At 56.5% G+C, this 25205-nt stretch overlaps 1 protein-coding gene across 1 annotated transcript in view; it reads left to right on the top strand.

The window, feature by feature from the left end:
- The first annotated feature begins 1301 nt into the window (after positions 1–1301).
- ARFGEF1 (ADP ribosylation factor guanine nucleotide exchange factor 1) overlaps positions 1302–25205 on the top strand; it is a 48412-nt gene continuing 24508 nt past the window's right edge. Inside the window, exons 1-9 of the mRNA XM_068162511.1 lie at positions 1302–1809; positions 15439–15469; positions 15898–16054; positions 16874–17020; positions 20142–20321; positions 21487–21760; positions 22290–22403; positions 23440–23606; positions 24287–24420. Of these exons, the coding sequence (XP_068018612.1) occupies positions 1686–1809; positions 15439–15469; positions 15898–16054; positions 16874–17020; positions 20142–20321; positions 21487–21760; positions 22290–22403; positions 23440–23606; positions 24287–24420 (1328 nt within the window). The 5' untranslated portion in view covers positions 1302–1685. The remainder of the gene's footprint in view (positions 1810–15438; positions 15470–15897; positions 16055–16873; positions 17021–20141; positions 20322–21486; positions 21761–22289; positions 22404–23439; positions 23607–24286; positions 24421–25205) is intronic.

Raw genomic sequence — 25205 nt, 5'->3', positions numbered from 1 at the left:
TGGAGCACCTCTGCTGGGAGGACAGGCTGAGGGAGCTGGGGTTGTTCAGCCTGAAGAAGTCCATTTCAGCAACAGCTCCTGTTCTGCTCTTACAGTCAGGCCTGTCATTCACCTACAGCTCCAGCAGAACTCCCCTTGCCAGGGGATTCCTTAGCAAACCCAAATACAGGCATCTGTGAGGGCTTTTGTCACAAATCCTTTTTAACTGAGCAACCTGGCCGAAGCAGTAGTGGCAGCCTGAGCTGCTGCTTCACTGGGAGACCAGAATAAAGCTTTTAGCACAGAGGCGCTCAAACTGACCACTCAGCAAGGAATGCAAGGCTGCTTTGGAGGGGCAGCAGGGTGGCAGGACAGCCTGGGCAGGCGCTCTCAAATTCCCCAGGAGGAAGGGATGGGGATGAACATTTCTGCAAGGCTGTCGTTCTGACTGAGGCTGCAAGACCAGAGGAATAGAGGGCAGGCAAAGCCCGCTGGGGACAACCTCGTTCCTGTGTGCTGGCTTTCCAGCCAGCCAAGAAAACACTTTTACAGGCACTCCAAACAGTTTGATAAAGCAACAACACACAAAAGCCACGATTCAGCCTTAAGAGAAGGGGCAACTGTTGTTTTTAATGCTGTGCACGGCACAACGGGAAGCGTGGGATTTCTGGCCCGGATCAGCAGGACCAGAGCAGGGATCGTCCTCTCGCACCGGGCACCGGTGAGGCCACAGCTTGAGCAACGGGAGCAGTTTTGGACCCCTCATCCCACGGACATGGAGGGGCTGGGGCAGGTCCGGGGCAGGGCAGTGAAGCTGGGGAGGGGTCTGGAGAACAGGGCTCAGAGGAGCAGCTGAGGGAGCTGGTGGTGTTTAATGAGGAGCAGGCCACGAGCAGATCTCACTGCTCGCCACAGCTCCCATAAAGGAGGCTGGGGTTGGTCTCCCGAGGCACAGGAGGACAGGAGGGCAGGACACAGCCCCCAGCCCCGCACAGCCCCCCGCAGCGCAGGGGAGGCTCTGCAGCCTAACGCGGCGCCCCGCCCCGAGGCAGCCTTTCGCCCTCACGTCAGGGCAGGTGGCGTTCCCGGGGCGCCTGCCGCCCCCGTGGCCCGGAAGGGAAGCCCTGTCCCTCCTCCCCCCGCTCGGCTCCCAGGCGGCAGCAGCCATCGCCGCGCTCGCGCCGCTCCGCTCCCCCCGTGGCGCGGCCGCGGGGCGGGCGCGAGGCGAGCCCCCCCGGCCCCGCGCGCCGCTTCCTCCCGCTCCGCAGCCCCGCGGCCGCGGCCCTGACGTCGCTTCCTTCCAACATGGCGAGCGCAGCTTGGCGCGGCGGCCGCCGCCGCTGCTGATGGAGGCGGCTGCCGGCCGGGCACGGCTCGGGGACTGAGCGCGTCGCGGCCGGCGCACACGGGCAGCGGCGGCAGGAAGAAGGAAGGAGAAAGCTTCGTCCCCTCTCCCTCCCTCCGCCGCGGGGGTTGGCTGTCGCCGCCGCCCGGGCCCACCCCAGCCTCCCCCCGGGGGGAGCTGCCGAGCGGGCGTCGGGGACGCCGCGGCCCTCCCTCCGCGGGAGCCCTTCCCCCGCGGGAGCCCTTCCCCCGCGCCTGCCTCGGGCCCGGCCCCGCGGCCTCGCCGCCTGCCCCGGCGGGAGCGGCCGGTGCCCTGCTCTGCCTTGCTCTCCCCGCCCCGCCGCCTCCCCTGGCTCGTGCCCATGTATGAAGGGAAGAAGACGAAGAACATGTTCCTGACCCGGGCCCTGGAGAAGATCCTGGCCGACAAGGAGGTGAAGAAGGCGCATCACTCCCAGCTGCGCAAAGCCTGCGAGGTGGCCCTGGGTGAGCGGCGGGCAGGGGCCGGGCAGGGGCCGGGCAGGGGTCGGGTGCGCGCCGCGGCCCCTCCTCCGCTGCCTGGTGCGCGGTTGTGTTGCGGGGAGGGAGGGAGAGAGGCAGCCGGGGAGAAGGGGCGCCCGGGGCCGGCCTGTGCCGAGAGGGGCTGCGGGCGGGGAGGGGCTGGCGCAGGTGGGGCTGCGGCGCAGGTGTGCGGCGGAGCTGTGCGAGGCTCGGGCTGGGTGCGCAGAGGCCGCGGCCTGCGCCGGGATCGTTGCGGGGCCCCCGGGGGGAGCGGCCCCCGGCCCGAAGGGAGCGGCCCCCAGCCGGGAGCGGCCCCGGGCCGCACTGGCAGCGGCGGGGAGGGGCTGCGGCGCCCGCGGGCTCTCTCCTGCCGCTCGCAGGATGAATAGGCAGAGCCGGCGGAGCTGAGCGGAGCTGACCTGGAAGCAGACGGCCGGCGGGGAGGGAGCAGGTGACAGGCAGCGGCGCGGGGGCAGGACGCGGGGGTGGCGGAAGGCGAGAGACAATAACGGCAGCAGGGGCCGGGGGCCTCGCAGCCGGGACGCTGCCCCGAGGGAGGAGGGGTAGGGTGGGCCAGGAGGCATTGGACTCGACGTTCTGAGAGGACTCTGCTGTGTGCCAGGGACGGCCGGAGCCGGGTGGCTGCTGGTGGTGCAAGGAGCTTCCTGCTTGCTCGGCAGGGCTGCTGCAGCACCGGGAGTGTTTGCTCCGGGCTGGGCAGGGGACTTGGGCTGTCGGCATCCCCTCCAGAAGCTTCCTTGCATGCACATGTAGTGACAGGCAGCAAGGTGTCCTTGCTTATGGGAGGATGATCTTCCAGGTCCCTTCCAATCCAAACCGTTCTGTGAAACCATGAAAGAGGATTGCTGGGGCTTTACAGTTGTGGCACAGTGAGCAGAGGCAGGGCTGGAGCCGATGTGACAGAACACTGACGTGTTTACCTCTGGAGAAGGGCCTGCTTTATTTCAGTAGCACACCAGCGGGCTCTGTCCCTCCCACTCTTGTGCAACTGCTGCTGGGGTTGGAGATGGTATCTTTCGTACCGCAGTGATGTTTATGTTGATTTCCTTGAGGAGACAGTAAACTGAAACTTGCTTGGTTTGAAAGATGATTTTCCAGCAGCTTCAACTTGTTCTGTTGTCATCCAGTTTGTCTCTTGTAGTAATCCCGATTCCAAAGCCACCCCTGGTTTGCTTTGTGAAGGGCCTTGGCAGTGGGAGGGGGTGGAGTGGCAGTGGTTCAGCTGCTTGTTGCTTTCTCAGTGATTCCGACTGGAAAAGGGCTTTGCTGCAGTGCTCCCGGGGCTGGTGCCTCAGGCAGGTGGGGTTAGCCTGCCCCCCCTTTGGTCTTTCTCTTAACTTTATCCTGTGTACTTGGGAGAGCAACAAACCAGAGCTTCACATAGCTGCTCCTGAAGTGTCTCAGAAACACTCGCTCTGGGTTTTAGCTTGAGACTGACAAGCAGGCCTTGGAGAGTCCTTCAGAGTAGCCAGCTGTCATTTCTGGTCCTGGTGTGGCTTTGTACAAACCTGTGCTGCTGCATTCCTTGAAGATCACGCTGCATCTCTGCTGATTTGTGAGCTCTGAAGGAGAAATCCCCTCCACCATCCCTGCTGTGTTGCTGTGGCAGGCTGGCCTCTGCACAGATGAGCTCCCTCCAGCATGGCCATTTTCCTGGGCAGCCTTCTTGTAGCCCCTTCAGGCACTGGAAGGCTGCTCGAAGGTCAGCCTGGAGCCTTCTCTTCTCCAGGCTGAACGACCCCCAGGTGCTCCAGCCCCCTGATGGTCTTGGTAACCTCCTCTGCACCAGCTGCACCAGGTGTGTGTCCTAAACAGCTGATTTGGACCTCCTGGTTGTTTACTTGCACAGCAGCTGCTCTTAATCTAGGCAGGGAATGAGTCTACCTTGCTCTGCACTCTGTGTGGTCCATAAAAGGCCTCAGCAGGGGGTGGGGTGGAAATCCTCAGCTGAATATCAAGTTTTTAATAGGCTGAAGAAAAACTTAGTGCTTTGTGGCAGTGTGGGGTGTGCCTGGAAGGTGCTTTATGGAAGGGCCAAGCAGAATTCCCTGCTGGTTCGGCTGCAGATCAGCTGCTCTTTGAAACAAGAACAGCAAACACTGTAAAAGGACACAGCTATGTTCCTGGTATGTCCTTGGAAGCAAAGTGTGTGTGTGCTGCTTGGACGTCTGGGAGAGGGCTGAAACTGTCTCAAAAGGTTCTTCAGTGCTCCGTGGGCAAGTCTGCCACGCAGAGCTCCTGCTGGACGAGGCAGCTCTGGCAAGTGGGAAGAAATCCTGCACTGTGAGTGGCAGGATTCTGGAATGCATTGTCCAGAGAGGTTGTGGATGTCCCCTCCCCAGAGATGCTCAGGGCCAGGTTGGATGAGGCCTTGAGCAGCCTGGGCTGGTTGAGAGGTGTCCCTGCCTGTGGCAGGGGGTTGGATTAGATGATCTCTAAGGTCTCTTCCAGCCTCAGCCATTCTATGCAGTCACCACTGGTGCTGCCATTCCACACATGAAAGGTGATGAAGCAGCAGGGTATCATTCAGCACTGGGCCTTGGTTTTCCTGACAACAGGTAGCACTGGCAGTAGGACTCACCTCAGAGAGACTGACCTACAGACTGACCTAGACACAGGCTTGGCAAGGGCCTGGCAAAGGCTTGCCAGCATAAATGCTTTCTTGTCCCTCACCCCCATGGCTAGTCATGCTCTGCTGTCAGAGGAAGCCAACAGTCAGGTCAGCAATTGATGTGCATGTTGTGACCTCTGGGGGCTTGGGGAAAAGACCTTCCTAAAGCAGCACAAAGAGGTACAAAGGCATTTTGAGGAGCAGTGTTGGGTTACTGCTCTGAGTGATTTTGCTGGAGAAGTGTTGGATGAGCTAAATTTGTCTTGTGGAGAGTGCTGTTCTCAGCAGACTGCTTTCCATCCTTCATCAAAATTAGTTGTCATGTGGAAGCTAAAGCCCAGGATTTCTGGAGCCTCCCCTGTGCCTAAGGAGAGATGGGCACTGTGGCATGGCCTCTGTGCTCTAGGCAGCTGGTTCCACTGTACAGGAGTCACCATTGCCCACACAGCATTGCCTCTCTGCTTGTGATTGTGAAACTGATCTTGAAGGAAGCCAGCAGGGTCGATGGAGGCCTTTTGCTGGTGCAAACCAGGGGGTGTGTGTATTTGATACACAAATAGTCCCCAGGAGCTGCAGCTGCCCTCCCCTGCCCTTGCTTTGCCAAGCTTGGCTTCACCTGTCAGGCTTGCAGGGTGCTTGAGGGCTCGTCTGCAGCCACAAAGATGGAAACTTGGCTTGGTAAAGGTGATCTTGGTTGGCTCCAGAAACTGCTTTCCAGGTTGCTTTCTGTGTTTGAGGAGTAAAGTAGCATCCTGTTGAATTCATGGGGCTCTCTCAGGAGAGGCTGTGCAGAGGGGAAGGAGCTCTTGTGTTGGGTGTATGTAGGATGGCAGTGCTGAGGAGCTTTCATCCCCCTTGGCAAAGGCAGTGGTGGCAGGGGGCACAGAAGGACTGTTGTGGAAAAGAGGGTAGGCTGTGTTTGGGTTGGAAAGACTTCAGTGCAGAAGGAGTATCAAATGTTTGCTTTTTTGTCTTGGAGAGGAAAAGTGATATTTATCTTAGGTGGAACTTCGACTTCCTCCTGGAACACAGCCTCAGTGCAAGCCTTTGCTGCTCCTGAAGTGTTAACATTGGTTTGCAGTAGCTCCTGAAATGTAATTGGGAAGTGTAGGTTGGACATGAGGAGCAATTTCTTCCCCCAAAGGGTTGTGCAGGCCTGGCCCAGGCTGCCCAGGGCAGTGGTGGAGTCCCCATGCCTGGAGGGGTTTCAGAGCTGTGGAGGTGTGGTGCTGAGGGCCCTGGCTTGGGGGTGCCCTGGCAGTGCTCCATGACCCTAATGGACTGCAGGGGGGTGCTACATAGAAAGCCCTCTTCTGAGGGGAGGGTGGGTGAGGCTTGTTGGAAGGTGCTTCCCATCTGAAGTGTGAAAGAGCTGCTAAAACCAGGCCTGTCCAGGCCCCAGAGCTGGAACTGCCTGGCAGAACTCCCTTATTGATTTCTAATCAGTCCTAGGACACTGAGAAGATTGGAAAGGGCTGGAAGACATCTGCTGCTGCACCAACAAGGCCAGCAGGGTGGGGAGGTGACCTGGGTGATTCCTGGGGTACTGGCCTCCTGGTGATCCCAGGCAGGGCAGGGGCATGGCTGGTGCATGGGGGCAGGGAGAGCACAGAGGGCCCTCAGGGAAGAGAGCTTTGAAAGCAAAAAGTCAGCCCTCTACCAGTCCAGGGTTTGGGGATGGATTAGAGGGGGGGTTCCCCTCATCTTAGTCTTCTGGAGCTCCTGTGCTCTTCAGGGCTGAATTTCACATGGTCAGAGCTGCCATGCTGGTAGGAAGAGGCTTCTGTGGGTAGCCTTAGCTTTCAGGTGCTGGCCTGGGTGTTGGAGATGTTGGTTGGAGCCTTCTGGGTTTGAGTTATGGATGTGGTGCTGAGGCACATGGCCACGTGCTGGGTTAGCTGTTGATCAGACAAGGCTCTCAGCCAAGCTGGTTCTGTGATCCTGGGATTCTGTTTATTGCTCAGCCTGAAGCTGTACACTTCAGTGTTCACTGTGGCTGTGCTAGTCGATGGTGAAGTTTTAGCTGGGGAGCAGGAGCTCTGAACTTGAAGTCTTGGAGGAGTCTGGGCTCTTGGTGTCATCCTGGAATCCCAGTATGGGTTGGGTTGGAAGAGCCCTCAGAGCTCATCCCATGGGCAGGGACACCTCCACCAGCCCAGGCTGCTCAAGGCCTCACCCAGCCTGGCCTTGAGCACCTCCAGGGAGGGCACAGCTTTGAAGCTCGTGCAGGGCATGTGGAGGTTCTGCTGACTGTGCCTGACACAGCTCCCTGTTCAGCAGTGTGTGGGCTCCCCTGTCACTGAGATGTGTTTGAAGAGCAGCACAAATTGGAGAATGAAAACCCACAGCTCAGGAACCACAACTGAGTCTGTTGCTTCTGCTCAGGCTCAGGGAGGCAAGCAGTGGGCTGGGGCTGTTCTCTGATGCTGCAGATCTCCCTGTCACTCAGCCTTCTAAACCAGTTCTGGCATTCAAGCAGAAGTAGTTCCAGAGATGTCTTGCATCTGGCTGTGCTTTTTAGGAGCTGGCAGAAGGCTGGGTGCCTCCTCCTGAACTGCACAGAGTTTCAGGTTGGGAATTCCTTTCCCTTGACTAAACCTGGATCTTGAGGGGACAGGCTGTGAAGCACCCTGCAATTTCCACACAGAAGTGGTGTGGCCCTGGTTTGGTTTCCTTGGCAGCTCCCCATCCCATTGCCATTTTAAACCTGCTGCAGGTTCCCTCAGAACTGTGCTTGTGCAGGGGGGAAGCTCAGGCTGGTGGCAGGGGCCTCTGAGGATGGGTTTTGTAGTGTGCAGAGCCAAGCCACGGTGTGTGCCTGGCAGCCTGCAGGGTCTGAGTGACTGCAGGGAGGCTTCATTGCACGGACCCAGGGGTGCAGCAGCTGCCAGACCATCCCAGGGTTACCTTCTGCAGCTCAGGAAGCTGGAAGTGCAGAGTCTTAACTCCCCTTGCCTGGTGGGCTGGGATGTGTGCAGGAAGGCTGTGCTGGAGCCTGTGAGACAGGGGAGGGAGAAGTTAGCCTCTGCTTTCATTGCCCTGAGCTGCAAGCAGAGCTTTGTAGGTGCTGCAGGGAAAGTCGCTGGCCTGGGACGGCTGCATTTGCATCAGGGCTGGGGAGCTGGCTGCCTGAGAGCTGTGATTAACATCTTCCTCACCTGCAGTGCCATGAGCCCCTGAGATGTTTTCCACTTGTGACTTAAGACATGGCACTTCATTTTGTGTGACTGTGTGTGCATAATTAGGCACATAAACAGGTCCTGGCTGCTCAGGAATGGGCTGCACAGAGCAGTGTTCTTGCTTGCAGTGCTCTGATGCTGTGCTGGTTAGGGGTGTTGAGGGCAGCCTTAGCTGTGGGTCTCAGCTGCAGAAGGAGGGGGCACAAGCTTGCTGTTCATCCTTGGCTCTTGCATTGTGTTCCTGAGCTCAAGACAGAATTCTGTGAATTATTAATGCAGGCTTTACAGGGAGGTTCAGAGATCACTTGGGCTGTTCTGTCCTTCAGCACCTCCTTTCCCATAAAAGCGCAGCCTGCTGCCCTTGCCTGGTTCCTCTCCAGGCTTGGCAGTGATGAGCCTGAGGCCGGTGGAACGGCACTGAAATGCTTCTTCCTGTGCTCGCTGGGTGATTGCTGCTTTCATGCTGCTTTGCAGGAGCTCACTTCATCACCTCCCTTACCCCACCCTCCAGACCAGACCTCAGCGCTGCTCTCTGCAGCTGGACCAGAGGGAGGGTTGGCCAGGGTGAGGAGGGCTTTCCATCTGCTCTTTAAAGAACAATGGAGGTAATTGTGAGGCCCTCTTCCCCCAAACCTGCAGACTCTTCAGCTATTTATTGCCCCCATCTGTAGAAATTAAGGGCTGTGTGGAACACGATGGAAATAGACCTCTGTGAAGCTTGTGCCTGTGGCAGCCCTGCACCCACAATCCATAACCAAGTTAGTTAAAGCTTTCTGACTGACCTCTGTCCAGGCAGGGATGGCCAAGACACTGTTAGATACCAGTGACTTCAAGTTGCTGCTGCTAGCACTACTGACCAGGTGTGTTAGATGTGACCTGGGAGAGGCTTGCACTGATCCCAAACAGAGTGCCTAGGAGCAGCCACAGAGCGAGGTGCTGGCCTCTGAAATGCCCTGCTGTGATCACAACAGCCAGTGCAGGTCAGCCAGCCTTCATTTGTCGTCCTGAACAGCAGCACTTCTGGAGCGATGTGTCCTGGAAGGCTCTTGCAGAGCAGGCGGGGGGCAGGCTCAGGGCAGCAGAAAGCTAACCGCTGGTGAATCAGCACTGTGTGGCTGTGCCTCAGCCAGGGAGCCAGCTGCTGTGGGCCCTGCAAGGACACTTCTTCACCCTGGTTGATGATGAACCCGTGGATCCATGAGGTGCTGGTTGGAACACTGCTGTTGCCTGGATTCTGAGGTGGGGGCATGGCACTGGGGCACGTGGCTTAGTGGCCGTGGTGGTCACAGGCTGACAGTTGGACTCCCTGCCCTTGGAGGTGTTTGCCAGCCCAAGCACTCTGTGGTTATCTGATGCTTTGGTGAGCAGCGGTGAAAGGAGCACTTCCCTCTAGCAGAGTGCAGCAAGGGGGGCCGGGTCTGCTGATGAGCATCTGAGGAGAAGGAGCTGGCATGTGAGGAGCTTGCAGAGGAGCAGGCTGGCCTTTAAGAAATGCTGCTTTGGGATGCCACAGAGGATAGGAGACTGAGAAGTTTCCTTGTGTGACTCTGCTGCATAGGAGCTGTGCTGAGGGCAGGCTCTGCAGCTCTCACATCCTTGTGTCCATCCAGACATCCGCCTGAGCTGCTTCCTCTGGCAGCATCTAGTGCAGAGGTGGTTGAGAAACGAAGTCACTGCTGAAAATGTATAACCAGTTTATTATCAGATGAAGGCAGCACAGCGCTGGGCGCAGAGCGAGCTTGCTAGAGGCACCCCCACAAGAGGTGAACTGACAGAGACGGCAAACAGGCATATTCATTTGTTAAACCTACCTATTCATACACTGCCCGGCACGCTCCCTCCCCTCTCCATCGGGACAGACAAACCCTGCACCCTTGGCCTGGCCAGTCTCTAGGCCTGTGGCACCTCCCCTTTCTCTCCCAATACCCCAGACAATACAGACCATCAGCCCGACGATCCGGGCACAGCGGTGGGGCCCGCCCGTCCCCAGCGATTCCCCGTGGAAAGCCAAATACTAGAACCAGTTTCTCGCAGTGGGGACTTCAGCAGCAGTGTGATGGCTCTGGGAGCTCCCTTGGGGAGCTCAGGGCTGGCGAGCACCAGGGCCTCTGATTCCAAGCTGGAGTTTTCTGTTACAAATGCAGGTGGTGGTTTGGAAGGTACGAAGTCCAGGTGGGTCTGAGGGGCATACCTTAGGCATCAAAACAATCAGCAGCCCACACCTTGCTGGTGCCAGAGTCTCTGATTTCTGTGTCCAGTGCAGCCTGGTGAGTTGTGCAGACAGCCATAAAGATGCAGGGATGTAGCCAGGGGACTACCTGTGGAGGTTTCTTGTGCTGCAGAGCTGCAGCACGAGGGAAGGGACACAAGGCTTCCTGAATGAGAAAGTCACCAGTAGCTAGCAGTGACCTGTAAAGTTTTACTGTTTGAAGTGGGTGAGAGGCCTGCAGTGTCATTTGGCTTTGCTGCTTGGGCTGTTTGGTTTTGTCCCTACTTGCAGATTGCTGTTGAAGTTAGCTGGAGTGAGCAGGCTACTTGCTGGGAAAGGCTGGGGTGAGGTTGGTTGTTTCTTGAGGTATCCTGAACTCATGAGGGTCTTGTGTTTGATTCTGGAGTAAAGTTTCACTTCCAGCTTCTGAATTACCTTTTAACCTCTCCAGTTCCAAAAGGACAAACTCCCCAGCCAGTTAGCAGCAGATCTACAGCAGGTCAAAACCAGGCTGTGGGTTTTGCTGTGTCACAGAAGGGTCTTTGAAGCTGACTCTAGGTGTCCTTACAACTTCCCTTGGTGCTCTCCAGGCTCTGACAGCTCACAGTACAAGTTGCTTGGCAGAAAGGTTTGTGAAACCTCCTCATAGACACTGGAAATCTCAGAGCAAATGATTGCTCCTGCTGGCAGGGTGGGAATGGAAAAGCATGGAGGTGCTCTCTGTGCAGGCTGTAGCAAGGGTCGGTGCTCACCCAGCTCCTCACTCTCAACTCCAGGCTGGACTGCTAAAAGTACTGTTGTAGCAGTCACAATCAACATCTGCTGTGAGCTAAGTGTGGCCTGGAACACTCACTGTTGTGTGTGGATAGGACTGAGTGGTTTCCATGGGGCCCTTCTGCATGGGTCTCACCACTAGTGACCATGAACATACCAGCTGCTCCTGCCCGTGGAGGGGGCAGCAGGGGAGAACTGCTTTGCTGAGCTGGGGCAGTGTGGGGCTTGAGTGACTCCCTGTCTGGAGCAGCAGTTTGTGGTGGCTGGCTGCACTGATGCAGTGTGGCATTAGGGTGCATGCTCCCTGCTCTGCACATGTGCTTGCTCCTGAGGGCTGGGGCTGACGGAAGGGCTGTGTTCCCCGGCCAGGGGCTCCCGGGGAGGTGGGCTGTGCGAGCGGTGGACGTGTGCCTTTTGTTCCTGCTGCCAAGCCAGGCAGAAGCAGGGCTGAGGAACATAATGACAGTCTTGTTCTGCTGCAGCAGCCTGTCCCTGCCAGAAGGAGCACAAAGCAGTAGTAAAACATTTATTGCAGTCTTCAGTTGTCACCAAGCAAGCAGATGAGTGAGTGGAATGTAGCAGAAGGTGAGAGAGATGTCCCAAATGGTGCTCGAGGGGTGGCTGTCACAGCCAAAGGTCTGCTCACCTGTGTGTGAGTGCCTGAAGCCTGCCACACTGCTCAGCTTTGTAATGAGGATGCTGCTTTGGTGGGCCAGGAATGAGGAGCTGTAACCTGTGGAAGTCTTCATAGCACTCATGATTGGGGCATGAAGGCTGGCTGTGCTGCTCTCCTCGGCGAGCTGAGTCATGCTCGGTAAGGAGCTGTGCTGACAGGTGGCACTCAGTGAAGGTGCACCCAGCAGCTCTTGGGTCCTGCTCCAGCACCACCCAGCAGTTGCCCTAAGATGTAGCCAGAGGAAAAAGCCCAGTTTGAGGCTAACCCAAAGTTTGCATCAGCTTGTTAGGGTCAGGAGGTTCTAAAGGAGGTTCTCTAGTCTGAGATTATTGAGTGTTTGAGAAGCATGGGCTGTGGGTAAGCTTCCGTCCATGGGGAGGGGGAAGTTGGGGTTGTGAATGATTCCATGGAAGTCCTGACCCCTTTGGCAAGAGGACAAGTCAGCACACCGTGGAGGAAGGCCAGAAGGAAGCTGCCACAGCACTTCATGAAGGGCTCAGGTACTTGTGTGGAGCTCTGCTCCCTTGCTGCATCCCAGAGAGACAGGGGCCTTAGACACCAGGCACTGGAGGTCAGCAGTGGTGGCTGAAAGTGTGGAGTATCTTCCAGAAAGGATCCAGCTGAATCTGCCACTTGCAGATGGATGGCAAAGGAAGTTTGTGAGCTCCTAAGTGGCACAGAGATGAAGAGAGAGTAATTGATGGCAGTTGCTGGTGATGCAGAGCAGGATATCCTGTGAGGAGCTCAGCTCTCTTCAAGCCAAGCAAGAGAGGATTCCCAGGGGCTGCAGTTGTTCAAGAGGGCTGGAACCTGAGTGTGGCAAGAGCCCTGCTGCAGTAGCAGTGTAAAGCCACAGCTGCTGTGGGAGGGGACTGCTGCAGCCTTCCTGCCCTGCTTTTCTCCTCTGCACTTAGTGAGGCACATGCTGCTGGCTGCTGCTGGAGCAGAATGCAGGCTGGCATCAAGGCCTTCAGAGAACACTGGCAGTGCTTGGCCCTTCTGCCCAGCCTGGGGGGTTGGGTTCTGCCATTGTTCCCTGCTTCCCCAAGTTCAGGTCTGGGGTAGGGCTGCTTGGGTCTTCAAGTTCTGGATTGGATCTGGGGTGTTAGGTTGTTGTGGAGATGTTGTGTGTGCAGCTGCAGGTACAGTGAGAGCTGCAGCCTTCAATTCCTCCCTCCCTGAGAGGCCAAACCTGCTCTGTTGCACTCGGTGCCCAAAGAGGGGAAACACACAACCCCCTGGGTGCAAGTGCACTTCTCCAAGGCAGCAGCAGCAGAACTGAGGCTGCTCTCGGCCTCTCCACATTCCTGGGGGCAGCATGTCGAGCTGCTGTGTCAGAGGAAGGGCTGTTGGTGACTGCTGAGCTCTGGAGCTGGGCAGAGACGTTGCACAGGCTGGGAGAGCAGAGCTGCTCCTGCGTGCAGGGCGAGCTGCAGCTCCGCTGGCTGCTGCACTCCCTCCAGAGACCCAGGGAAGGGGTGGTGGGGAGGGGGTGGAGGAGCTGAGTGCCCCCTCCATGCATCCTGCTGGGAATTCTGTCTGCCCTGATGTTTTTCACTCTGTCTGGTTGAGAAGCTCCTGTGTCCCATCTGCTGAGTCAGGGCCGTGCTGGAGGGGGACTGGCTGTCCTGCATGAGGGAGCCCAGAGGAGCTGGAGGTGTTGCATACTGTTTGACATCATTCAGTCCTCTCATCCTTCAAGGCTTAGCTTCCCCCTCCCTGTCCCTTTGAAACTGCATTCACAGATTCCCAGCCCTTCCTGGTGCAGTTCCCAGTGCTTCCAGGAGCTTCCCCCCGGGGGCGCTGTGGGTCCAGAGCCTCCCTTCTGGGAAGCCTTGCACTGATTGGGCTCCTTGGCTCATGGGATTTGTCCCTGGTCATTAGCTTGGTTCTCCCTCGCTGTGGGACTACCTAGGTGGCAGCCAGGAGTTCTGGCAGGAGTGTGAGGAGTGTATTCCTGAGGCAGGGAGGCTGCTTGGGGTTTGGCCTGGTGCTGGTCCCCCAAGGCTTGCAGTGGCTTCTCAGTGCAGCACAGTGGTACCTTCCTGAGGCAGCTGCTAAGCCTCTGCTCGTGTGCTGCTGCTCTCTGTGCTCTGTACCCCTGAACTCAGCTGGTGAAATTGCTGCTGCTCCAAATTACAGTGATTCTGCCCTGAGGGACTGCAGCAGAGCCTCTGATCAGACTCTTCTGGGGGTCCCTCTTAATTCCATGGTTTATCCTCTCCTGTTCTTCAGCAGAGAAACAGGAGCCCTCCCTCAGCACCCCTGTGCATGTTTCCATGTTGAATGTCACTTGCTGCTCTCTCTGTGCTAATGAACACTCCCCAGCTGCAGCAGCAATGCTAACAAAGTACTTCTGTTTCACTTGCTGTTGGGGCATGGGTAGGTAAGCAGAGAGGAAGGGGTCCTGCAGGAGACGATCTCTTGCAGCTCTAGAGGGGCTGTTGGCATAGGAGCCAAGGGAATAACCCAGTCCTACCCAGGCTTCAATTAGCCACACCCTGCAGTGTAATTAAGGTTTAAAGTAGCCTTTCAATCAGATTAATGGAGCTAACAGTGAGTTAGTTGGAGTTTGATCAGCATCATGGACTAGGTGAGAGTGTTGGCCACAGCACCTGCTTGGCCCAGTTTGACCTTGGTGCTCAGCTGTGATCCTAGCAGCTCTCTGCAGTGACATTGCAGCTGAGCTGAGCTGGTTACTGGCTGTTAAAGGGAGAAGAATCTGGGAACTAGTTTGGTTTTTCTCCTAGAAGCTCTTTCCATCTTGGAGCACTGCATGAGAGTCTGACCCCTGGGGGATCACCCAGTCCAAGCCTTGCTCCAGCAGGGCACCACAGCAGCTTGCCCAGGAGCACAATGCCCAGGGGGGTGGGAAGTTCTCCAGAGGAGGAGACTCCAACCTCTCTGGGCAGCCTGCTCCAGGCTCCAGCAGCCTCACACCAAAGTCTGGCAGGGATTGCCTTGTCTCATTAAGACTCTGTCAGTGTGGTGCTCAGCTGGCTTTGGCAAGGTGTTTATCCAGCAAGAGAGTTGTTAGCTACCTCTGCTGTAATCTGCTTTGCTCTGATCCTACCTGTTGGGTTCCTGTGTGTTTCCTGCTGGCTGGGGCTGCTGCATGACCATGAAATTGTGCTGTGATTAACTTGTGCCTTGGCCTGCAGAGCAGCAGCAGCAATCACAGCAAAGGAGATCAGGATTGCTGGGGTCCCAGGGGTAAAAGGAAAGTTGCAGCCAGCTCTCTGCCTCGTTCCTGTCAGGTGCTTCTCTGCCATTTACAGTACTTTGGTCTCCTAAACCCTTTGTCAGCCACTGCAGGAACCTCTGTTTTGTTTAGCAGAGGTTGGAAGCTGCAGACTCAGTTTCCCAGCCCGGTGCAGTGCTGCTCAGAACAGCAGTGCCATTGGAGTCACTTGGTGAGGCTCTTCCCTGGAGCTGTGCTGTGCTCCCCTGGCTGACAGAAGATCCCTCTCAAAGTGAGCTGTTGTGGCTGAGCCTGAAGACAGTTCCCTGTAGCACTGTAAGGAGCAGTGATGAGTGGTTAGCCTCTCAGCAGCACAGTGAGGGCTCTGAGCAGCTCTGCCTGGGCTTTGTGATTGCTTGGGTAACCTTTGCAAGTTTGCAAAGCAGAGACTTAACTCAGAGATGATCTGACAGGGCAGGAAGACACCAGCAGGCTGAGTCTGGTAACATTCTCTTAGCTCAGGAGCCAAACAAGTCAGTGCTAAGCAGAGCAGACCTCAGAGCATCCTGAGGATGAGAGTGCAAAGGTGGGAGGTAGAACAGTGGAAGGTGTGAGGATGCTGGGAGGGAGGAAGAGCTGCTGCTTCCTGTGGGTCAGGAGCCCATGTCCCAGCCAGCCAATGGATGCAGCATCCTCAGCTGGGAGGGAGCAGACATCCCTTTGGCTGCCAGCTGCTGAGGACTGCTGGACACCTGGGGTGTGGAACTTGCCCATGGTTTGTCTGGCCCTGCAGCCAGGGCAGGGGGAGAGCAGCAGCTCTTACAGGGCTGCTCAGAGAAGTGTCTTTGCTGCTTCAAGGCAGTGCTGGTCTGCCTGCCCAGCTCTGCTTTGTGCTCATTCACAGTTAACCTCCCGTGTGTGCTGATGGCCTTGCCGTAACTCTGCCTTTGTTTCTTCTTGCAGAGGAAATCAAGGCTGAAACAGAAAAGCAGAGGTAAGTGGTGGCTGATTCTGGTGGGTGCTGGGGCTCTCCCCTTCCCAGGCTGCTTGCACACTTAACCTGCAGTGGGGTGCCTGCTGAGGAGCTCTCCCTGCAGTGGGGCTCTCTCTGAGGAGCTTTCTCAGGGTCTTTGTGAGCCTGGGGGTGTTTGGGAAGGGGCTAAAAGCGCTGCCACAGTGACTGGCTGCGAGGGGGCAGGGCACAGAGCCTGGGAGAACGGCAGGAGATAGCTCTGAGGGGGCTGGCTGGTGCCTGGCCAGGGAGGGGCAGTTAGGGCCCAAGGTCAGGGAAGGTCATGGTGCTGAACTCCAGAGCCAGGACTCCGCCTCACCTTCGCTTCTCACTGTGTCCTCCCTACCGCCGCGGCGCTGCCGGCTGTGTGATCCTCGCCTGCCCTGCTCTAACGCTGTCCTTCTCTCCAGTCCCCCTCATGGAGAAGCAAAGCCTGGCTCCAGCACCCTCCCACCCGTGAAGTCCAAGAGCAGCTTCATCGAAGCAGACAAGTACTTCCTGCCCTTTGAGCTGGCCTGCCAGTCGCGCTGCCCGCGCATCGTCAGCACCTCCCTAGACTGTTTACAGGTCTGTACTGGGGCCCTGCTGCCCGCCTGCCTCTGCAGCCCCTGCCTCTGCTGTTGCACACACAGCAGCTCACAGCCTCCCTCACAGTGGGCAGGGGTTGGGGGGCACCATGTTTGTGCCTGTGTTGCCCCAGCTCCGTGCTTGGGCCAAGGGGCAGCAGCCTGTTGCCATCTCTGGTGTTTCAGGTGTCCCTGTGCTGAGCTGCCACAGCACTCCAGCATTATGCAGTGCACTTCCTGCCCTTTATCACCTTGGTGAGACACTGGAGCAGGTTGCCCAGAGAAGTTGTGGAGGCTTCAGCCCTTGCAGTGCTCAAGGCCAGGCTGGATGAGGCCTTGAGCAGCCTGGGCTGGTGGAGGTGTCCCTGCCCATGGCAGGGGGTTGGAGCTGGATGATCTTGAAGGTCCCTTCCAGCCCAACCCATTCTATGAATCTGTGAGCTCTTCAAAGCAGGAGCCTGCTAGCAGCTGAAGTAGAAAGCATTTGCAGCTGCTCTGTCTGGTGGTGTGCTGACTCCCCTGGAGGCCTGCTGTGATGTGAGCTAGGCCTGAGAGTCCTGTCTGGCTTAAACTGCTCTTAACTATGCAGAAAAGCTTTAATGCCAAGCTTGCTGACAAACTTTGCATTGACTCCAGTGAAGACTGAACCAGGCTGGAAGGCAGTTAGAAGCTCCTGGGTGAGATTTGGGGTAGGATGCCCTGGTTTGGGTATGCCCTGCAGGTTACAGCCACAGAGTGGATTTGTTGATCATCATGGGAAGCTGACTTGGGTTTGAAGCCTTTGCTGATGTGCTTGGGTTTTTCTTCCCTTTCTCCACAGAAACTTATAGCCTATGGACACTTGACAGGGAATGCTCCTGACAGCACAGCTCCAGGCAAGAAGTTAATTGATAGAATTATTGAGACAATATGTGGCTGCTTTCAAGGCCCCCAGACAGACGAAGGGGTTCAGCTGCAGATAATAAAGGTAATGCAGTCCCTGTTCCAGCACTTGCAGTGTGGCAGCAGCAGACACTGCTGTCTGATTGCTGGTGGCATGGTGATTCTGCACTGCTTCCTGCCTCCTCTTGGAGATGGGCACTTGTTAGCTCATGCTTCTTTCCCTGCTCTCCCCCACTGCTGTTTGGGTGCATTCCTGGCTGTGACCTCAGGTCTGGTGCCCAGGCCGCTGGGTGAAACTTCATTCACAGCAGCTGAGTGGAGCTCTGTAATTGTGAGGAGCTGCTGTCAGATGATCCTGCCCTCCCAGTAGGGAAGATGGTAATTAAGCAGCAGATTTTGAAATCCAGTTTGGAATTACTTGATGAGCTGCAATTAGCCCTGGCAGTCAGCTGTTGCCATGGCACTTCTCTGCTGCTGGGCCACACTCCTGCTTGCAGGAGGGCTGAGGCTTCTTCCCATGGCCTGTGTGAGGGTTGTACAACTCAGTGTTTCTGGGGTGAGCTGTGGCAGCTTTGTGATTGCACCCATCAAGGATGGGGGTTTGTTGCAGGGGATGGCTGTGCCAGCTGAGAGAAGTGAGGCACCAAGGGGGAATGACACCCAGTGGGCTCTGGGTGGCTGTGAGTGCATGGTGAAAGGCAGCTGCAGGGAGCTGTGAGGGATGAGAGTGGCTGTGTTTGTGGCCTGGGGTGCCAGCCTGTCTTGCAGGCTCTGCCTTGTGTCCTCCCAGAGAGGGCAGTTTGTTCTCCTCCTCCTCTGGTTGAAGGGTGGATGGAAACAGATGAGCTAAGTGTGACCAGGAGCAGTGGGAGCTCAGCTGCAAGAAGCCTGGAGCAGCAAATCTTTGCCATGATGGAAGAGCAACTTGATGCTGTGATTCCAGAGTCAGTAGCTCACTGTGCTGACCTCTGCAGAGGGCCATTTTTCTGTCCAGGTTTTGCTCCCAGCTGTTGTCCTGCCACGGCACCATGCTCTGAATGACCTGAAATCACTTCTGAGATACATACACAAGCCCCATGCAGCAGAAAAGCAGCTGGGGAGGTCTGCTGTGGTTTCAGCTGTGCTAATGTGTTGCCATCAAAGCAGCAGAGGTGGCTTCATGCCCCAGAGCTGCTGCAAGGTGAGCAGTAAGTGCAGGGCTGGGGGGAAGGCAGAGCTGGTGTTCTTCCACCTCCCCAGGACCTGCATTGTTGCTGTGTAGCTGGTTGGGGTTGTGTGATCCTGCTGGGCTGTGACAGTAGAGCAAGAGCCATGGCACTGGGAGGTGAAGCAGGCATGAGTCATAGGCTGAGGATGCTTCTGAATCAAACTGAGCATGAAAGGAGTTAGCAGATCAGAGTTGGAAATGCTCCTCAGTGCCAGCAGGGTTAGTAGCCAGTGAGGTTTGCTGTCTCAAGGGGCTGGGGGAGGTTTGTGGCTGCAAGGGGCTGCCCTGCAGGCAGGATGATTCCTTGGCCAGCCAGGGAGAGGTGGCTGCTCAGGGAATTTGCGTTCCTGGGGGGGGGTCTGGCTCTGTGTCTGCATAAACATTTCTGTGCCTCCACAAGCTCTTATCAGGTGGTGTGAAAAGAAATGAGCTCTGGCAGTCACAACAAGCCTGGGGAAGGAGCTTGGGCAATGCAGGCTGCTGAGGCAATCAGCAGAGCAGAGAGCCAGTCTGGAGCCCTGTCACCTTTCTCTGCCAGCAGGATTTCTCTCCTGATACTGGAAAGTGGGGAAAATCCTCTGGAAGTCTTCACTGAACTGAGAAGGAAGCTAGCATTGGGCTTGGAGGTGTTAAATTGGGGTGATCAAGAACTTCACAAGGGGACAGGTGACACAAAGGGATAACTTTGTGGATGGCACAGCTGGATCAAAGAGGGGGAGGTTGGATCCCCCTGCCCCTTGCTGGTAGTGTCCTGAATGCTAGGCAGCAGGAGGGAGACATGGTGAGTGGTGCTTCAGCTGATGGCCTGTGTGTGGCTGGCTGCTGCTTTCTGGGGTTGGGAGAAAGAAAGCTCAAGCAAATCTGGGTGCTGGCTGCCCAGGCTCCAGCCAGGAGTGGTTGGGGAGGGCAGCTGCCTGTCTGTGCCTGGGCTCTGCCTGGCTGCATTTCAGGAGTTACTGATCCAATCTTTTCCCAACCAGCACAGGCAAAGCTCTCCAAGGTCACTTTGGTGACAGGACTTGGGCAGCTTCCTGGACTTTGCCAGGCTTCCTTGCTGTTGGGTGGAGCAGCAGAGGGTAGCTTGACCAGAAGGGAGGAGTTTCTGCAGAGGGCAGCTACCCAAGGAGTGCCTGGGGGGGCAGCTGTCCCCCTGCCAACTGCCTGATGTGACTCTTGTTCTTCACCTTCATACTTGTGAAACACCTTTGGGACCCTTTGGGTTGTTCTCCAGGCTGTAACAGCTGCTCTGGTGTCATCTTTTGTGTCTAGGAAATTCTGGGATGCCTTTTGTTCACTACAAGTCTGATAACTCAGATACTTCTTGCTGCTGTGCCATGACACAGGAGTTTCCTTGGTGGCTCGATTAAACCCACCCACTGCTCCTGCTGTGTGGTGCTCTGCTGCAGCTGCACTGGGGCACTTCATGGAGCCTCAGCTCAGTGCCCTGTGTATCTTCAGAAGAGTCCAGCTCTGCAGTGCATTCATGTGCAGGCTGGGCCGGGCTGGGCAGGCAGGCTGGGCTGGGCTGGGCTGGGCAGGGCAGGGCAGCCAGGCTGGGCAGGGCAGGGCAGCCAGGCTGGGCTGGGCCGGGCAGCCAGGCTGGGCCGGGCTGGGCAGCCAGGCTGGGCCGGGCTGGGCAGGCAGGCTGGGCAGGGCAGGGCAGGGCAGGCAGGCTGGGCTGGGCCGGGCAGGGCAGCCAGGCCAGGCTGGGCTGGGCTGGGCAGGCAGGCTGGGCAGGGCCGGGCAGGGCAGCCAGGCTGGGCAGGGCCGGGCAGGGCAGCCAGGCCAGGCTGGGCTGGGCTGGGCCGGGCAGGGCAGCCAGGCTGGGCTGGGCCGGGCAGGGCAGCCAGGCCAGGCTGGGCTGGGCTGGGCCGGGCAGGGCAGCCAGGCTGGGCTGGGCCGGGCAGGGCAGCCAGGCTGGGCAGAGCAGGGCAGCCAGGCTGGGCTGGGCTGGGCCGGGCAGCCAGGCTGGGCAGCCCAGCAGTGTGTGTTTGTGCAGGCCCTGCTGACGGCGGTGACGTCGCAGCACATCGAGATCCACGAGGGCACCGTGCTGCAGGCTGTCAGGACGTGCTACAACATCTACCTAGCCAGCAAGAACCTCATCAACCAGACCACAGCCAAGGCCACCCTGACACAGATGCTGAATGTCATCTTTGCACGGATGGAGAATCAAGCAGTGAGTATCTGCCCAGAGCCCAGCCCTGCAGCCCAGCCAGCCCTGGCCATCAGGGGAGCTGTGGGGCTGTCCTAGCTCCTGGGCAAGGAAACAAGTCTGTCTGATAGCTTACACTGCAGCTGCTGTGCTTTGCACTCTGAGGTGGGTGTAGAATGGGGAGGTTGAGGTGTGGGGGGAGTGCTGCAGAGGATTTGAACTTCTTGTAGTGTCCCCTCTGCATTCAGTGGAAGCTTCTGCTGCCATAGTGTCAGGAAATGCCACACTGCCTGTCTGGGTTAGTGTTGTGCTGATGAGAAACACTGAAGCAATCCATGCTGCAAACAAATGAAACAGCCCAAACAAACCCCAAAGGCCAGAAGGAGCCCACTGAGCTATCTGCTCAGACCTGGCACCCCAAAAGAGGCAGCAAAGAAAGCTTTAAGTGGAATAGTGAAAGGACTGAGACCATAGCAGCCAAAATAACAGCCATGAAAAACACAGAACTCCGAACCCTGGGTCTGCAGGGCCAGAAAACCTCAAGGCAGCAGCTGGAGGGACTCTTGCTCTGGCTTGACTTCAGGGACTGTTGCTGTAATCCATTAGACAAGTTACAGAATCCCTCCCTCTCTGGGGATTGCAGCTCCAGCAGCACAGAGCTGAACCAGCCTTGGTCTTGCAGCTCTAGGTGTGATGGCTTCTTCCTGAGGCTCCTCTGCAGTGCTTTGGAAGTGCTGCTTGGTTCAGTTTGAACTCCTGCCTGTGGTTTCCCCAGCAGCTTCCTATTAGTTTGGGGTTGTGTTTTGGTCTCTCTCTTGATACCACCTGCTGGTAACAGAACTTGTGAGGTCTCCAGTGATTACTCTTTGTGAAAGCTTTCAAGTGGTGTTTCTCCATGGTGCCCCTGCCCCATCTCCTGGCTGAACCCCTTTGCAGGGCCTGCACTGTGTAGTGTAGTCATCCCTCTTCCCCACTGAAGGTTGGTTAGCTCCAGAGTGGATTGTGCTGTGATAGAAGAATATGATGTGCAGGGATGCTAGGGATGGGGTTTCTGAACTGTTGGGGCCCTAGGAAGGCCCTGAGCAGGGCCAGCAGCTGCCCTCTGTGTGAACTCATGCACACAGCCTGTGCACAGCTCCCTGAGTCCTTCAGCTGCTGACACTCTGGGGTGACTGCAATGTTTGTGCAGCTTCAGGAAGCCAAACAGATGGAAAAGGAGAGGCACAGACAGCAGCACCATCTACAGCAGTCTCCAGTAAGCCATCATGAGCCTGAGTCACCTCAGCTGAGGCACATCCCAGCACAGCCTGAGCAGCTGTCCAAGGAGCAGGAGAGCGAGCTGGAGCCCAGCACAAACGATGTGGACAAGGCCCTGCAGGAGGAGCTGGAGGCAGAAAATGGATCTGATGTTTCCAGTGCTGAAAACGAGCAGACAGAAGCTGACCAAGCCACAGCAGCAGACAGTAATCAGTGTCTATTTCTGCTGGAGGGAGGGAGGGAGGGAGGGAGAGGGGCTGTAAAAGGAAGGGCTGGAGGATTGTCTCTTGCTGCCTCTCCCTGGTGTGGAGCCAGGCAGATATTTTCAGGTGGCTGACTAATGCAGAAGGCCTTTTGTCCCTCTCAGCCCTGGGAAGCCTTCAGCCCATTGCTCTGCAGTCACTGTGGCAGATTCCTCTTTGTGCCTGTGTGATGTCATGAAGGGCTTTGAGAACAGCCTCTCAAACCCAGGGCACTGTCAGTGTTTAATGCCTGTGGAAAGCCAGCCTTGCTGTGGCTCACTGGCCCAGGGCTGTGCATCCATCTCCATCTCTAGGCTGACCTCTGCAGGGCTTTTATTCTGCAGGTACTATTTCCAGGGCCTACAAAGATGCCTTTTGAACACAGGCTCTCCTATTAATAGATCTGGAATTGAGGTCTTAAATGCAATTAAAGCACCTCCCTTGTTTCTGAGTCTCTTACCAACTCTTGCTTGGGTTTGTTCTCTTTCTGCAGCTCTTTCCAAAGCTGATGGAGGAGCATACGATGGAGACAGCAACGAGTGTGAGGAGAAGGCACAGGAGATTGTGGAGAGCATTGTGCAGGAGATGGTGAACATAGTGGTTGGAGGTACTCTGCCACTGACTCTCTTCTGCTTCTTGACCCCATTTGGTTTTCAGCAGTTCACCCCAGCAAAGCAAGGATCTGGAGCTGCTGGAGCAGGTCCAGAGGAGCCAGGAAGATGCTCAGAGAGCTGGAGAACCTCACCTGTGGGCACAGGCTGGGAGAGCTGGGGCTGTTCAGCCTGCAGAAGAGAAGGCTCCAGGGAGAGCTTAGAGCAGCTTCCAGTACCTGGAGGGAGCTACAGGAGAGCTGGGAAGGGACTTTTTGCAGAGGCTGGGAATGATAGGATGAGGAGGAATGGATTGAGGCTCGAGGAGGGCAGATTGAGACTGGAAGAAATTGTTTCCAGTGAGGGTGGGGAGACACTGGCACAGGTTGCCCAGGGAGGTTGTGGCTACCCCCTCTCTGGAGGTGTTCAAGGCCAGCCTGGATGAGGCCTCCAGCAACCTGGGTGGGAGGTGTCCCTGCCCATGGCAGGGGTTGGGGTAGGTGAGCTTTTGGGTCCCTTCCAGCCCAACCATTCTGGGATTCTAGGACTATTCAACAAAAAATGTCCTTATTTGCATGCTGCAGGAGACAGCCTCACTTGTCTGGCCTGAGCTGTGCATTATTCAGCAGCAAAATGGCCAGGACTGAGGCATGAATTCCCACTGCCTCTGCTGCAGATCAGTGCTCTCTGCAGAGCAGACTCTTGGGTTGGTCTTGGTTGTGGTTTGTTTCCAGGGGAGCTCTCCCCTAACAGGGCTGTCTCTGCTGGCAAGTGTACAGCCCAGCAGTGACTTCTTTCCCCCCTCAAGCTTGATAGAACAAAGGACCTGGAAACAGCAAATGAGGTCCTTTGCTAGCTGGTGCTTCTCATCAGTGGGAGTGCAGAGGGCTTGGCATTTTTCAGCTCCATGGTGCCAGGGAACTGCTGCCTTCACTGCCTCTGCTGGGCTTTGCTTATGGCTGGTCTAGCATGTCCAGGGGAGATTTGAAAGCTCTCCTGAGTTTGCCTTCTGCTGTACCACTTCTGTTGTAACTGTGGGTCTCTGTCTGGCAGATGTGGAGGGCAGTGCTGACAGTGCAGGTGGTGATGGCACCACGCTGGAGGACGGCAGTGACAGCGAGAACATTCAGGCCAATGGGATTCCAGGCACTCCAATCTCTGTTGCTTACACACCATCCTTACCTGATGACAGGCTTTCTGTCTCTTCCAATGATACTCAGGTACAGCTGAACAGTCACAGGCACTGAGGAGAGGGCTGCCACTGCTCATGTTTGCCTGGAGAAGGCTCCAGGGAGGCCTTAGAGAGGCTTGCCAGTACCTGAAGGGGGCTGCAGCAGAGCTGGGGAGGGACTTCTGACGAGGGCTTGGAGTGACAGGATGAGGGGGAGTGGATTGAAGCTGGGAGAGGGCAGGTTGAGAGTGGAGATCAGGAAGAAATTCTCAGCAGTGGGGGTGGGGAGACACTGGGACAGGCTGCCCAGGGAGGCTGTGGATGGCCTCTGCCTTGGAGGTGTTCAAGGCCAGGTTGGGTGTCCCATAGAATTTGTCCCAAAGCCCTCCTGCCACTGTTGGCACCCTGTTGAAATGTCAGCTTGGGTGGGTTTTAAGCTGCTCATTGAGTGGACATGGCTGCAGGCAATCCACTGCAAGGTTCCTTCTTGAAACCTGCCCTCCCTGGTTTGGGTACAGCCTGTAGCTCTTTTTCCTGAGGGGCAGCTTGGCTTTGTTCTCTTTAGCTAGGCTGCAGGGTCTGGTGGTTTGGTTTAGTCTTGAGGGCTCAGAGCTGCAGAGCCTGGGCTGTGTTTGTGTAACTGTGGACTTCTTGTTGCTAGGAGGTGGGGATTGCCCTGCACACCCTGCCAGTGCAGGATGGAATACTGAACTATGTTAACTTCTTTAGGAATCTGGAAATTCTTCAGGACCTACTCCTGGTGCTAAGTTTTCCCACATTTTACAAAAGGATGCCTTCCTTGTATTCAGGTCACTGTGTAAACTCTCCATGAAGCCCCTCTCAGATGGACCACCAGATCCCAAGTGAGTGGAACAATGAACCTGTTGGAATTCAGAATGGAAGCAGTGTTTGTGAGAGCTCTGTTTGGAAACAAACATGGGAGGGGAAAAGAGCCTGGAGCCTGCAGAGCCCTTCTGTCTTTCCCTGCATGTTGTGTGTGTTAAATGGAAGCTACCTGTGCAGGTGCTTCCTGACACCTCTGCTGCCCCTCAGTACAGCATCTTCTTCCCAGCTGCTCTTGATGATGCTTTTCAGAAGGGCTTATAATCACCTTCAGGTATTTTGGGGCTGGGTTATGCAGCTCTGCTGCTAAGTGATAACCTCAGTTCCTAACTGTTGCTCTTCATTCCCCCCCATCTCTCCCATCTCTGGCCCAGTGCACATCTGCTCCATGCACCCAATCTGTTTGTCTCTGTACATGCTCCTCACTGGGAGCTGACCCTGGTCATGATCCATTCCTGAGGCTGTTTCATTCTTTGCACAACTTAGACACTTCTGACAACCTCCTTGGTCAAACAAGAGAGATTTAAAGACCAAGCCTTTCTTTGGCTGGTTTGGAATGCAGAATTGGTAAGGCCTCAGCTGTGAGCTGGCAGCTGGGGGAGGCAGGCAAGGACTGAGATCCTCTGCAGATGTGGACTCCACATCTCAGAGCAAAGTGCTGTCTGCACTCCATGCAGGCCCCAAGCCTTTTGCATCAGAGGAGGTTGGAATGGTTGCAGTGTCCACAGCCTGGGCTTTTCCTGAGGAGCATCCCAGAGAGCTGGTTTGGGCCATTTCATCAGCTTGGTGTGCTCCTCACAGGCTG

Source organism: Melanerpes formicivorus, unplaced genomic scaffold (assembly GCF_026170545.1).
Source record: "Melanerpes formicivorus ecotype bairdi unplaced genomic scaffold, bMelFor1.0.p_v2 SCAF_65, whole genome shotgun sequence".
Classification (NCBI taxonomy): Eukaryota; Metazoa; Chordata; class Aves; order Piciformes; family Picidae; genus Melanerpes; species Melanerpes formicivorus.
The sequence above is the reverse complement of the archived record's forward strand: the minus strand, read 5'-3'. Positions and strand labels throughout refer to the sequence as shown.